Source organism: Sander vitreus, chromosome 23 (assembly GCF_031162955.1).
Source record: "Sander vitreus isolate 19-12246 chromosome 23, sanVit1, whole genome shotgun sequence".
NCBI classification, from domain to species: domain Eukaryota; kingdom Metazoa; phylum Chordata; class Actinopteri; order Perciformes; family Percidae; genus Sander; species Sander vitreus.
Genome location: NC_135877.1, coordinates 23,109,449 through 23,124,448, shown reverse-complemented (window position 1 = coordinate 23,124,448; position 15,000 = coordinate 23,109,449). Strand labels below are relative to the sequence as shown.

General features: G+C 44.1%; 1 protein-coding gene and 1 pseudogene across 2 annotated transcripts in view; both read right to left on the bottom strand.

Moving 5' to 3' along the window:
• LOC144511970 (nuclear factor 7, brain-like) overlaps positions 1 to 2,631 on the bottom strand; it is a 19,601-nt pseudogene extending 16,970 nt beyond the window's left edge. The window contains exon 1 of the transcript XR_013500935.1: positions 2,569 to 2,631. The product of XR_013500935.1 is annotated as a nuclear factor 7, brain-like (transcript). The remainder of the gene's footprint in view (positions 1 to 2,568) is intronic.
• Positions 1 to 2,659, bottom strand: part of LOC144511968 (nuclear factor 7, brain-like) — a 4,371-nt gene extending 1,712 nt beyond the window's left edge. Inside the window, exons 1-2 of the mRNA XM_078242477.1 lie at positions 2,569 to 2,659; positions 1 to 1,723 (exon numbers count right to left, since the gene is read on the bottom strand). The exon at positions 1 to 1,723 is cut by the window's left edge and continues 1,712 nt beyond it. Of these exons, the coding sequence (XP_078098603.1) occupies positions 312 to 1,706 (1,395 nt within the window). The 5' untranslated portion in view covers positions 1,707 to 1,723; positions 2,569 to 2,659 and the 3' untranslated portion in view covers positions 1 to 311. The remainder of the gene's footprint in view (positions 1,724 to 2,568) is intronic.
• Positions 2,660 to 15,000: the final 12,341 nt, after the last annotated feature.

Here is a 15,000-nt window from a genome sequence, read left to right as displayed (position 1 = left end):
ACTCAGGCCACATCCCCTTTCATAACTAATGACCCGTTTCTTGTACACTATTGTATGAGGTATCATTGAAATCAGCAGAGAGTTCCGTTTTCATTGGTGATGATTTGCAGTGTCTGAGTAACGCACAAATGCACGGTCGCAAGGAGCGGCGTAACTCGTGTTACTATTCGCTGCTGCCAATATGAAGTTTGAACTTATTTTATCATTCAGTTCAGATATTATTTCTGCATAAAAAGATGGAACACATTAACATTTAAGAAGTGAGTAGTTGTTTACTCTTATTATCATCACCACCCTAAAACTACACTCTATCAGACCTGTTGTTTTGTTACACAGACCTTCAGTGGTGATATCTTCAGTGGGACTTTATCCATAGTAAAAATGCATGGGAAAGTCTTCTCAGTGAAAGTGTGTGTGAAGGTGTGTATGTGTGTGTCAGTATCAGGATCAGAGAACGACAGCTTTCCTCTGTTCCAGTCCAGAGTCACTCTGACCCTCTGGAGCTGCTTCTTAAACGGGAGATCAGTGCGTGGAGCTGGTGGAGACCATGCTGAGTATTTACCTCTAGAGAAATATATTATCCATAATCCAGACTGTATGAGTCTCTTCCTCTGGACAGACTCTGCTAACACACCCAGTGACCAGTCTGTACTGTCTCCAACCTCAACATCCCAGCTGTGAGTCCCTGAGTTAAAGCCCTCAGAGCCCAGGACAAAGCAGCAATAATCAATCCTCTCTGGATTATCAGGAAGCTGCCGTTTCTCTTCTCCTAGTCTCACACTGGTCAGATCTTCAGATAGGATGAGATTTGGACCAGCAGTGTTTGGGTCCAGGATCAGAGGAGTGTAGGAGACCATGTCCTTCATCTTGTTCCAGATGTTGAAGCTCAGGTTGCTCAGGTGTTTGGCCTCGTCTATCAGAGCTCCTGAGAGCAGCTGTGGATCATCCAGCAGGGGGCGCTGCTGGACTCTTTCCACTGCAGCCTTGTAGTTGATCAGGAATGAGACGTCTTCAGCTCTCAGATCCTCCTCTGTGGCTCTGACTGTGTCTGAAAGAGCTGCTATCTCTCTGCTCAGAGCCTCCATCTTCTCCTTCATCCTCTGACTCTTCTGCTCCTCTTCCTCCCTCAGTGCAGCCATCCTGGCCTCCTCTTCCTCTTCTAGAAACTGGTGAAGCTTCTTAAACTGATCCTTAATCTGTGTCTCTGTGCGTCGGGCCTGGACCTTCATGTGTTCTGCTGTTAGATCAAACTCCTCTTTAACTCGTTCAAAAACCTCTAACTTCTGCCTTAAGGGCTCCAGAGTTTCCTGGAGTTCCTTCTTGTGTTGTCGTGCAGCTTCATCGATGGGTCTGATTATGTGGTTGGAGTGTTTTTCTGAATGTAGACAGACGACACACACTGGCTGCTGATGGTCCAGACAGAAGAGTTTGAGTTTCTCAGAGTGCAGACTGCAGAGAGCCTCTGAAGCTCTCTGATCTCTCTGCTGTAAGAAACTCAAACACAGCTTCTTTAACTCCAGGTTACGAGGTGGTTCTGGCTTTGAAGATCTTCTCTTACAAACTGGACACTCCTGTGTCTGTTTTTCTGTCCACCAGCTCTTCAGACAGTCTTTACAGAAGCTGTGACTACATGACAGAACAACAGGATCTCTAAAGACTTCATGACAGACCAAACAGCAGAAATCCTCCTCTGACATAGAAGCCATTTTGTCTCTAAGAGCAGCTGAAAACAGCAGAAACAGCAGACGTTAAAACAGGAAGTCGGTTGTGTTTCCGTCCCTCGCACATGGGACAAGTTTGCCTTCAGGGCGGTCTGCAAAACTGTCCCAGTTTTAACTGCTCTTATTTTAACATAAATACCAATTAAAATGACAAAAAATATTTTTAATACATTTATTGTAAAAAGAACCTACAACATATAAGTGTGTGTGTGTGTGTGTGTGTGTGCAAACATTGGTGGTTCACATGCACAAGTGGCAACATGACAACATGTACTGTGTCTGTGTGTGTGTGTGTGTGTGCAAAGGAAAGTAGCAGGAGTGTGTGTATGGAGATGTCTTTCATCTCCTGGATGAAAATTATACTTTGCCATTCATTTCCTATGGCGGTCATTTTTGAAGTGTGACCAATTTGAATCAATCACTCAAAATTCAAAGAAAGTAGTCACAATGATTTGCATGTGTTCACATGTGAAGGATATCATAAGTTCCTGAGGCAATCTGATGAAAAATCCCATATTTATGATACAGGGAATGTGTAAATTGGTCATTTTTGACCAGAACAGTGTTAGAAGGTTAACCAAAACCACTATGTTTTCCTAAACTTAACTAAGTAGTGTTGTTGTCTAAGAGATTTCTGGCAGGAAGCCCAGAAGTCAAACGTTTCCCGTGTTCCCCTCCCTGCTGCAGAAAGTTTCCTCAGTTACTTTCACTTTGAGTCTCTACGTGTTTTTCAGTCTGCAGCAGATTACAGTTAATGTATTTCACTTCTTCAGTACTTCAGAGCTCCTTCCTGTAACTGTCCTCCCTCAGTTAAAGTCACAGCTTTGTAATAAAAGGTCAATCTTACCGTCTGTCTGTCGGTGCGTCTCTTCTCACTGATGACTCAACAGGAACAAGCTGGTTTCCTGTTTGTTCAGATGATGTAATGTAAGATGTGGAGCTTTGTCAGGCAGTTGATGAGTTTTATCTTAAAAGGGACAGTTCAGATGTGTTTTTCAGTGTGGATGTTTGAGCTACTTCTCAGTAGTCAGAAGCTGTGTTTCATTAGTGTTTCAAAATGCCCTCCTTCACTTCCTCTCAGCCCTTGGTATTACGTAACAGCATACGTCACACGGTGGCCACTTGGAGAGCAGAGGGAAAGTGGGCGGGGGATTGAAGTGGAACGCACCCCTTGTTCACTTTCAGCCCAAACTATAAGGATCGACTGCCAGTTGTTGGCTTATAGCGCTACTGTTTCAGCTACTGCTGTGTTTTATTCTCCAATCTTATTTCCATTAATTATGGCTTTCTATCCCCATTTTTATGTTTATTCTATGTCTGCTTATGTCATGCTGTTTCCTTATTGTACAGTAGACCTATTTCTTGTATAAAAGGTGCTGTACAAATTTTATAAAAAGTATCATTACTGCTTTTTACACATCATAAATACCTGCAGACTCATTTATATACAGCTAGGTAATCAGCTGCATGAGTCTCTGATTTATAAAGTTTGTGATCTGTATCATGATTAATCATATTAATGTTTATATCTCGCAAAAACAGAATATATCTTTCATGCATTTACAGACAATGTTGGAAATAAAGAAATCACACATACAACTTGTTAGGGTTGTGGGTTCCTGCTGTTATGTTTCCTGTTTTATTTTGTTAACCATTGCTCTGTGTTTTGCTTGATTCCTGTTTCTTGTTATTTGTTCAGTTTGTTTCTGTACTTGTCTTGGATGTTTCTCTTGGTTTACTAACTGTATTATTTTGTAGTGTTTAGTTCAGCCTGTTCTCATGAACCATACGTTCGATAAGCTACGAAAAGTTAAGCACTGTACTTTGTATGATTTACACGTTTTTTTTGAAAAATGCAAAACATTGACGGCTGCAAAACATTGACGGCTGCTGTATAAGAACGCGGCTGGTCGCGCAGGGAGGAGGTCGGGGGGGGGATGGGTTGGCGATAAAGTACAGGACTTTGGAGGTGACAGGAAAACTAAAGACTTTCACCCAGGTGATGTGTGTTCCTTGGGAGTGTTATAATACAAACAGGGACAGGCCTATGGTCCCACAGCCCTATGTTCCCACAGCCCTATGTTCCCACAGCCCAATGTTCCCACAGCCCAATGTTCCCACAGCCCTATGTTCCCACAGCCATATGGTCCCACAGCCCTATGTTCCCACAGCCCTATGTTCCCACAGCCCTATGGTCCCACAGCCCTATGTTCCCACAGCCCTATGTTCCCACAGCCCAATGTTCCCACAGCCCTATGTTCCCACAGCCCAATGTTCCCACAGCCCAATGTTCCCACAGCCCAATGTTCCCACAGCCCTATGTTCCCACAGCCCTATGTTCCCACAGCCCAATGTTCCCACAGCCCAATGTTCCCACAGCCATATGGTCCCACATTTAAGATTCTTCTTAAAATTAGGCCCTATGTTAGGGTTAGGGTTACATTCCATCTGTAGTCCATTGCTCCTGGATAATAGGTTGTGTGTAATTGGCTACCAAATTGGGAGAAAAGGGGGTTAAAATATGATACAAATTTAAGAAAAAGGAAATATGGGAACATAGGCCCTAATTGAGAAACACACCTTAGAAATGAGAGAATTTAGGGCCTAATTTTGAAACGATGCTAAGATGTGGGAACAAATGGCTGTGGGAACATCGGCATGCTCCCATGCAAACCACAAACTAAACTTAACTAGTCGTTTTTGTGCCAACACTTAACTTTCCTCACCGCATAACGCTCACTTTTTCTTGCCTAAACTTAACCGTAATCTCTGCCGAAATGACCGGCAGCTCACGGTGCTCTGTACCCGGCTCACAGTCACTTATTCTGGGGTAACTAGACCACCAACTACCTCTGATCTGACAGAGCACCGTAGCCTGCAGCACGATGCTCTGTAGCAGCTTAAACATTCAGCAACTGCCGCTCTGTAGCACGGAGCTCTGTAGCCGATGTCACATGACCAGTCGAAGGTCTCCTAGTCTTCATATGATATCATACGAACCTGTGCATGAGAATGCATTGTTAAGCTTCATGTGTCTTGGTTTAGCTTTGTTTCCTGTTTGCTTCCTCCCTGCTTGTTTGTCCCTGTATTTAATGTCCCGTTATGTTTAGTCCTTGTCATGTCGTCATCGTTGTGGACTGTACCTGCTTGTTTCCTAATCCTGTTTACTCACCCCTTGTGTAGTATCTTTTGGCTTTGAGGAGTTTAGTTATTATTTTGGAGCTTCCACCTTGGTTTGGATTCCAGCATTTAAAGACTGACGTAAGCCTGGATTTCTTCGAGCATTTTGGGTCCAGAACTCTTGTTTCCTGCCTAAGCCCTCAGCCAGCCTGACACAACTATCCAGTAAATATAAAGTAAATACTGACATTAGTTATATTACATGTTTCAGTAACATATCAAGTTAACAATGAGGAAACTAAAAAGTTGAAATGTATTCATTTTAATTTATTCATCTCTGCTCAGCATCTCAAAATAATCAATTATAATCTTAAAATAATGACTTACATCAAAACTACACACAGACATTAAACACTGAAACAATCACAACAATGTAAATGGATTGACAGAACAACAATAATGTTTCATCTAAACATCCATATTTACATGTATAAACATCCAGAGAGAGAGAGAGAGAGAGAGAGAGAGAGAGAGAGAGATATATAAGTGTCCAATCCTCTTACGTTTTAACGTGTGCCTTTTGTTGGGACTTGTTTTATTGTTGTGTCTTTAAGAGGTTTTAGGCCACTTCTCTCTAGTTGCCCCTCCTGTTGAGTGTGGCTGTAACTCCTGTCACTTTTTAGTATCTCCTCCATTTGTATATTCTGTTTGTTTTATTTCTGATTATTTTAGATTCCAGGTATTAGTATTACTTTTAGCTTTTTAAAGCCTTTTGTTGTGTTTCATTCAGCCGTCTCCTGTACCGCTGCAATCAGTTTATTACCCTTTATATTAACAATTCTGTTTATATTCATTCTATATATGGATGATGGACCACTTTACATTTAGGAAGAGAATAGTTGTTTACTATTATTATCATCACCCTAAAACTATAGACTCCATCAGACCTGTTGTTTTGTCACACAGACCATCAGTGGTGATATCTTCAGTGGGGCTTTATCCCCAATGAAAATGTATGGACACATCTTCTCAGTGAAAGTGTGTGTGAAGGTGTGTATGTGTGTGTTAGTATCAGGATCAGAGAACGACAGCTTTCCTCTGTTCCAGTCCAGAGTCACTCTGACCCTCTGGAGCTGCTTCTTAAACGGGAGATCAGTGAGTGGAGCTGATGGAGACAACACTGAGTATTTACCTCTAGAGAACCCTATTCTCCATAATCCAGACTGTATGCCTCCCTTCCTCTGGACAGACTCTGCTAACACACCCAGTGACCATTTCTGATTATTTTAGATTCCAGGTATTAGTATTTTTCATTTAGTTTTATCTTGATTTATTATTTATATTTTTACTGATCGTTTAAAATATATTTATGTTGTCAATCTACATCTCTGAGTGTTTAATTTGTGGACTTGCCTGTGTTCAAAGGAACCCCAAATGAGTAGTTAAAAGTAAGGAAGTGGGTTTGATTCCCAAGCTTTGGATATTCTTTGGGTGAAAGTCCCAAGGTGGCATTGTCGACATTTTTACCTTTAATACAATTTAGCTGGCACCCCTCCACGTGTCGGGTTACACAAGAACAAGAACACCTTGTCCCAGCTGCCCATGGCTCTGAAATCAGGTAATACCATCACTACCAATAAGTTCACGATATTAGAGAACTTCAATAAGCATTTCGCTAAAGCCGGCAATGCTTTTCATCTGGTGGCCGGACCCCTAGTAAAATGCTCTACAACCCCTGCAACTATATGTCCACACCCCCCACCCCACCATGCTTCTCCTTCACCCCATTCCTGACAGAGGATGTGTTGAGGGAGTTGCAAAATCTGGACCCATACAAATCTGGACTAGACAACCCGGATCCCTATTTCCTCAAATTATCTGCAAATATTATTGCTTCACCCACTACCAACCTGTTTAACCTACATCTCACATCTTCTGAAATTCCGGGAGAATGGAAATCCGCCACAGTCATCCCTCTCTTTAAAGGGGGAGACACCCTTGACCCAAACTGCTATAGACCCATATCTATGTTACCCTGTCTTTTGAAAGTCTTTGAAAACTTGGTCAGTAAACAGATTACCAACCATCTCAAATCCCATTGTGTCCTTTCCGCTATGCAATCTGGCTTCCGTGCTGGTCATGTCTGTACCACGCTACCCTCAAAGTCATAAAAGACATCACTGCCGCCATTGACAAAAAGCATTACTGTGCAGCTGTCTACATTTATCTGTCCAAGGCCTTTATCTCTGTTAACCATCATATTCTCATTGACAGACTCAACAACGTTGATTTTTCTCATGACTGCCTCGCATGGTTCAATAACTACTTTTCTGATAGCGTCCAGTGTGTTAAATCTGTGGGCCTGTAGTCAGGACCTATGGATGTCTCTATGGGGGTGCCACAAGGCTCGATTCTAGTACCAACACTTTTCTCCCTTTACATCTATGATGTAACATAGAACATAAATCCACCTCTATGCAGACGACACCATCCTGTACACATCCGGCCCCTCATTGGATAATGTGAGATCAAACCTCCAGGAGAGCTTCAATGCCATTCAGCACTCCTTCCGAAACCTCCAATTACTGTTAAACTCTGGCAAAACCAAGTTCATGCTTTTCAATCAATCACTGCCCATCCCTGCCCATCCGATTAGCATTACCACGCTCGATGGGCTGGAATTAGAAAATGTGACAGTGTACAAATACCTAGGTGTCTGGCTAGACAGTTCCCTCTCCTTCCAGCCACACATAAATACACCTTCAATCTAAAGTAAAGTCTAGGAACGTTTTTTTATTCCACAACAGGGCCTCTTTCACTCATGCTGCCAAACTCACTTTGGTGAAAATGACAGCTTTACCAATTCTTGATTACTGCCTCAAACTCAGCAGATTACAGTTTAAGTATTTTACTTCTTCAGTACTTCAGAGCACCTTCCTGTAACTGTCCTCCCTCAGTTAACGTCACAGCTTTGTAATAAAAGGTCAATCTTACCGTCTGTGTGTGGGTGCGTCTGTTCTCACTGACAACTCAACAGGAACAAGCTGGTTTCCTGGTCTGTTCAGATGATGTAATGTAAGGTGTGGAGCTTTCTCTGTCAGCTGATAAGTTTTATCTCAAAGGCAAAGTTCAGATGTTATAAAGTGTGGTTTCATGAGCTACTTCTCTATAGTCAGAAGCAATATTCTGCTGCATTCGGGGGCAGGCGCATATTTTAGACTCCTAAAAACTGTCACAGTTTGTCAGGAAAGGCCATCCATCCATCTTCGTCCGCTTATCCGGGGTCGGGTCGCGGGGGTAGCAGCTACAGCAGGGGACCCCAAACTTCCCTTTCCTGAGCCACATTAACCAGCTCCGACTGGGGGATCCCGAGGCGTTCCCAGGCCAGGTTAGAGATATAATCCCTCCACCTAGTCCTGGGTCTTCCCCAAGGCCTCCTCCCAGCTGGACGTCCCTCCACCTAGTCCTGGGTCTTCCCCGAGGCCTCCTCCCAGCTGGACGTCCCTCCACCTAGTCCTGGGTCTTCCCCGAGGCCTCCTCCCAGCTGGACGTCCCTCCACCTAGTCTTGGGTCTTCCCCAAGGCCTCCTCCCAGCTGGACGTTCCTCCACCTAGTCCTGGGTCTTCCCCAAGGCCTCCTCCCAGCTGGACGTCCCTCCACCTAGTCCTGGGTCTTCCCCGAGGCCTCCTCCCAGCTGGACGTCCCTCCACCTAGTCCTGGGTCTTCCCCAAGGCCTCCTCCCAGCTGGACGTTCCTCCACCTAGTCCTGGGTCTTCCCCAAGGCCTCCTCCCAGCTGGACGTCCCTCCACCTAGTCTTGGGTCTTCCCAAAAAAACAATAGATAAGAACTAATATAACATCATTAAACCATCATCATTCAGTATATATATTTCAAATATAATAATACAATGAATGATCTCTTTGTTTTTACTTGTTTTTGGCAGTAAAAGTTAAATATCCCCATTGACCAAAAAGTAAACATCCATATTGACCGACCACCCCCCTGTATCTGCATGAAATGGTTTGGTCCTGCCTTAGCACACTCAGTGACGTGTTTAGTTGTAGTCAGTAGATGCGCCAGAACTACAGTGACCATGATGTTGCCAAGTAACATTAAATCAAAATCTGGTTTTCAAAAAAGGAAAGAGAGGAAAGACAAAGGAAAGGGTGTCAAACTGTAACCCAGTTTTTCACCAAGAAAGGTGGGTAGCCTATAGTCTGAGTGGTATTAACCTGTTGGCTTAATGTCCATAGTGAAATAAGCTAGCTAGCTAGCTACAGACTAGTGTTAGCCAACATTTAATCACCATTTAATCAGTGCAGGGAAACGTTTAGCAAGATATTCATATTAAATCATTGTCCCTGCCCCTTTTAGCAGACTTAGACTTTGACAGATGAGTCAGCAGCAGCCCAGTCCCCCCCTAACTGAGCCCCTCCCTGTCCCAGTGAAGAAGGTGAGCAGCATTGTGTTCAATGACACGCCAGTTAGCATCATAGCAGGGAGTCTGTGGGGATTTCTCCATCTCTCTTGCTCTTTTTACCATTACAAAAAAGAAAATGAAATATTTATTAATGACAGAAATTCAAACACATTAATAACAATTATTTTCTCACATAATGATCATTATGAAATAAAATAAAAAAACAACAACCTACTGTCTGTACTGGATGCTGGACAGCTGGAAACAGTGAGTAGCTTACCTGAGCCTGCATGTAAGATACAGACCATATTAACTGTATTGAACTACAAGAAGCAAGACAGTTGCAAGCCTTTAATGAGAGTTATGTAAAGCTTTTGATGCGACAGGTCCTAGAGATGTGGTGACAACAGCTGCACAGAGGGGGCCCCAAGATTTTTTGTCATGGGGCCCAAAATTCCTGGCGGCCTAACTGTTGGTTTACAGTCTCACTGCTTCTGCAAACATAAAAGAGAGAGAGAGAGAGGAGTCGGACGTGGAAGAGACATCGCCTCTGATGTTGACGAGGTCTTGTGGCCAGATCCCCACCACACACAAACACACACAGACACAGGCACACACAAACACACACACACACACACACACACACACACACACACACACACACACACACACACACACACACACACACACACACACACACACACACACACACACACACACAGACAAACACACACACACAGACACACACACACACACACACACACACAGACAAACACACACACACAGACACACACACACACACACACACACACACACACACACACACACACACACACACACACACACACACACACACACACACACACACACACACACACACACACACACAGACAAACATACACACACAGACACACACACACACACAAGCACACAAACACACACACACACACACACACACACGCAGACACGCACACACACACACACACACACGCACACACACACACACACACACACACACACAGACACACACACACACACACACACACACAAAACAAGTATGTTTTTTTTCCCAATAGCCATTTACAGTATCCAGTAATAGTTTTTTTTACTTTAGTTTTGTTGCTAAATGTGATGATTTGTGATTCTGTTTTCTTTATTTCTGTAAGAATGTTTGTTTTTTGAAGGAGTATTAAGTTTTGATTGCAGTGTTTCAGTTTGTCATAGATGTGAGTTGTTAATCTCCACGTGTTGTCTGACTGGCCTGTGTGTAGAGTTTTGACGTAATGAGCCAAATTCTGCAAAAAGTGTGTAAGCAATAGGCAAAAACTGTAATCACCTTCATGCTTTTCCAGAGTCAATGCTCCACCCAGTGCTCAAACATAAAACTGCATGCATTACTGGCACCAAGTGGTATATAAAGAGAACAGAAACAGAGCTGCATAATGGCTCCAACAGTGTACACGTGCAGGAATCCCCCGTTACTGAAGGAGCTCTCTAGCTCTGTTAACGGGTTTTAACAACTCTTATAACCGGGGTAGGAAGGTGTTCACATGGCGTTTGAGAAATCAGGGTATTTAGCTTTAACTATTAAGGGCTTTAACACGAATATAATTTGGGGTGGCAGTAGCTCAGTCCGTTGGGAACCAGAAGGTGGACTGGTAGCTGGAGACGTGCCAGTTCACCTCCTGGGCACTGCCAAGGTGCCCTTGAGCAAGGCATTTCCCCCCCCCAAACCGCTCAGGGCGCCTGTTCAGCAGTCGCAGCCCACTCACTCTGACATCTCTCCATTAGTGCATGTATAGGACCTGAGTGTATGTGTGTATTTCAGGCCTGTGTGTAGTGTGTAACAACAGAGTGTAAATTGTTATTTCCCTGACACTGACTGACTGTAGAGAAGCTCATACAATCACACCGGTGTCGTGTCTCTTTAACAGAGAAATGAAATGATCTATTGTTGTATTTTGTTAGTTTTCTCTTCTATCAGCAGATTAACAGTCACAGAGACACACAGCGGGTCATTAAAAGTCATAAAGGTGATTAAATGTATTGTACAAACACAAAGGTGGGATTAATGGTTGCATACATCCGTTAATCTGCAGAAAAACACACAAACAGAGTGCCGGATTACACAGAGGAGCATCAGCGGCAAAGTGGGAATTATGTGCGATTAGTTAAACAGATTAAAATATTTGAAAAAAAACATTTTAATGTAAAAGTGAAGAAGCAGCAGATCTGGGGTCAGAGGTCACCCAACAACAACAACAACAACAACAACAAACATCTCTTCAGATCATGAACAGGTTCACGTGTCGGAAGGTTTCTCGGCTTAAAACCTTTCCACAAAATCGGCAATTGTCATTTTATTCTGCAGTTTTTGTAGATTAAATAAACCAGATTAAACGTGTTAATCAGTGAGCTGTTTCTAGTTTTTAATGAAGCTTTTATTTGTTGTTGTTTTCATATACACAGCAGTTGAAAATGTATATTAAAGACCAGGGGTGGACTGGGACAACAATTCAGCCCTGGCAAGTCCGTCCCTTACTACCAATTTCAGAATGGGACATTATTTGCTTGAAAACCAGGCTCACATGAGATTATGGGACCGGCAGCATGAAGGGGGGCCACTTACAGGCTTTCATAATGAAATAATACACACAAATTATAAAACCTTCAAATAAACTACCATGGCACCATCTTAGAATAGAATGGAAATGCTTCCTTATTTAAAACATATTATTACAAACGTAAAACAGTTGCTGCAGCTCCTCTTTTCACCCTGTGTTCAGGTCTCTGTTTTAGCTGCAGAGTGAGACCTCTCACTGCTGGAACATCTTTGTTGGCAGTCGCACATGCTCAGTAGCTAGGTAAGGACTACTAGCCAGTCAGCAGCAGAGTATGAGGGGTCCTGACAGTACCTAGGCAAGGACTACTAGCCAGTCAGAAGCAGAGTATGAGGGCGTGTCCTGACAGTAGCTAGGTAAGGACTACTAGCCAGTCAGAAGCAGAGTATGAGGCGTGCCCTGACAGTACCTAGGTAAGGACTACTAGCCAGTCAGAAGCAGAGTATGAGGGCGTGCCCTGACAGTACCTAGGTAAGGACTACTAGCCAGTCAGAAGCAGAGTATGAGGGCGTGCCCTGACAGTACCTAGGTAAGGACTACTAGCCAGTCAGAAGCAGAGTATGAGGGCGTGCCCTGACAGTACCTAGGTAAGGACTACTAGCCAGTCAGAAGCAGAGTATGAGGGCGTGTCCTGACAGTACCTAGGCAAGGACTACTAGCCAGTCAGAAGCAGAGTATGAGGGTGCCCTGACAGTACCTAGGTAAGGACTACTAGCCAGTCAGAAGCAGAGTATGAGGGCGTGCCCTGACAGTACCTAGGTAAGGACTACTAGCCAGTCAGAAGCAGAGTATGAGGGCGTGCCCTGACAGTACCTAGGTAAGGACTACTAGCCAGTCAGAAGCAGAGTATGAGGGCGTGCCCTGACAGTAGCTAGGTAAGGACTACTAGCCAGTCAGAAGCAGAGTATGAGGGCGTGCCCTGACAGTACCTAGGTAAGGACTACTAGCCAGTCAGGAAGCAGAGTATGAGGGCGTGCCCTGACAGTACCTAGGTAAGGACTACTAACCAGTCAGAAGCAGGGTATGAGGGGCCCTGACAGTACCCTAGGTAAGGACTACTAGCCAGTCCCATCCGTTGGGAACCAGAAGGTGGACTGGTAGCTGGAGACGTGCCAGTTCACCTCCTGGGCACTGCCAAGGTGCCCTTGAGCAAGGCATTTCCCCCAAACCGCTCAGGGGCGCCTGTTCAGCAGTCGCAGCCCACTCACTGACATCTCTCCATTAGTGCATGTATAGGACCTGAGTGTATGTGTGTATTTCAGGCCTGTGTGTAGTGTGTAACAACAGAGTGTAAATTGTTATTTCCCTGACACTGACTGACTGTAGAGAAGCTCATACAATCACACCGGTGTCGTGTCTCTTTAACAGAGAAATGAAATGATCTATTGTTGTATTTTGTTAGTTTTCTCTTCTATCAGCAGATTAACAGTCACAGAGACACACAGCGGGTCATTAAAAGTCATAAAGGTGATTAAATGTATTGTACAAACACAAAGGTGGGATTAATGGTTGCATACATCCGTTAATCTGCAGAAAAACACACAAACAGAGTGCCGGATTACACAGAGGAGCATCAGCGGCAAAGTGGGAATTATGTGCGATTAGTTAAACAGATTAAAATATTTGAGAAAAAAAACATTTTAATGTAAAAGTGAAGAAGCAGCAGATCTGGGGTCAGAGGTCACCCAACAACAACAACAACAACAACAACAACAAACATCTCTTCACATCATGAACAGGTTCACGTGTCGGAAGGTTTCTCGGCTTAAAACCTTTCCACAAAATCGGCAATTGTCATTTTATTCTGCAGTTTTTGTAGATTAAATAAACCAGATTAAACGTGTTAATCAGTGAGCTGTTTCTAGTTTTTAATGAAGCTTTTATTTGTTGTTGTTTTCATATACACAGCAGTTGAAAATGTATATTAAAGACCAGGGGTGGACTGGGACAACAATTCAGCCCTGGCAAGTCCGTCCCTTACTACCCAATTTCAGAATGGGACATTATTTGCTTGAAAACCAGGCTCACATGAGATTATGGGACCGGCAGCATGAAGGGGGCCACTTACAGGCTTTCATAATGAAATAATACACACAAATTATAAAACCTTCAAATAAACTACCATGGCACCATCTTAGAATAGAATGGAAAAGCTTCCTTATTTAAAACATATTATTACAAACGTAAAAACAGTTGCTGCAGCTCCTCTTTTCACCCTGTGTTCAGGTCTCTGTTTTAGCTGCAGAGTGAGACCTCTCACTGCTGGAACATCTTTGTTGGCAGTCGCACATGCTCAGTAGCTAGGTAAGGACTACTAGCCAGTCAGCAGCAGAGTATGAGGGGTCCTGACAGTACCTAGGTAAGGACTACTAGCCAGTCAGAAGCAGAGTATGAGGGCGTGCCCTGACAGTACCTAGGTAAGGACTACTAGCCAGTCAGAAGCAGAGTATGAGGGTGCCCTGACAGTACCTAGGTAAGGACTACTAGCCAGTCAGAAGCAGAGTATGAGGCGTGCCTGACAGTACCTAGGTAAGGACTACTAGCCAGTCAGAAGCAGAGTATGAGGGCGTGTCCTGACAGTACCTAGGTAAGGACTACTAGCCAGTCAGAAGCAGAGTATGAGGCGTGCCCTGACAGTACCTAGGTAAGGACTACTAGCCAGTCAGAAGCAGAGTATGAGGCGTGCCCTGACAGTACCTAGGTAAGGACTACTAGCCAGTCAGAAGCAGAGTATGAGGGCGTGCCCTGACAGTACCTAGGTAAGGACTACTAGCCAGTCAGAAGCAGAGTATGAGGGCGTGCCCTGACAGTACCTAGGTAAGGACTACTAGCCAGTCAGAAGCAGAGTATGAGGGCGTGCCCTGACAGTACCTAGGTAAGGACTACTAGCCAGTCAGAAGCAGAGTATGAGGGCGTGCCCTGACAGTACCTAGGTAAGGACTACTAGCCAGTCAGAAGCAGAGTATGAGGGCGTGCCCTGACAGTACCTAGGTAAGGACTACTAGCCAGTCAGAAGCAGAGTATGAGGGCGTGCCCTGACAGTACCTAGGTAAGGACTACTAGCCAGTCAGAAGCAGAGTATGAGGGCGTGCCCTGACAGTACCTAGGTAAGGACTA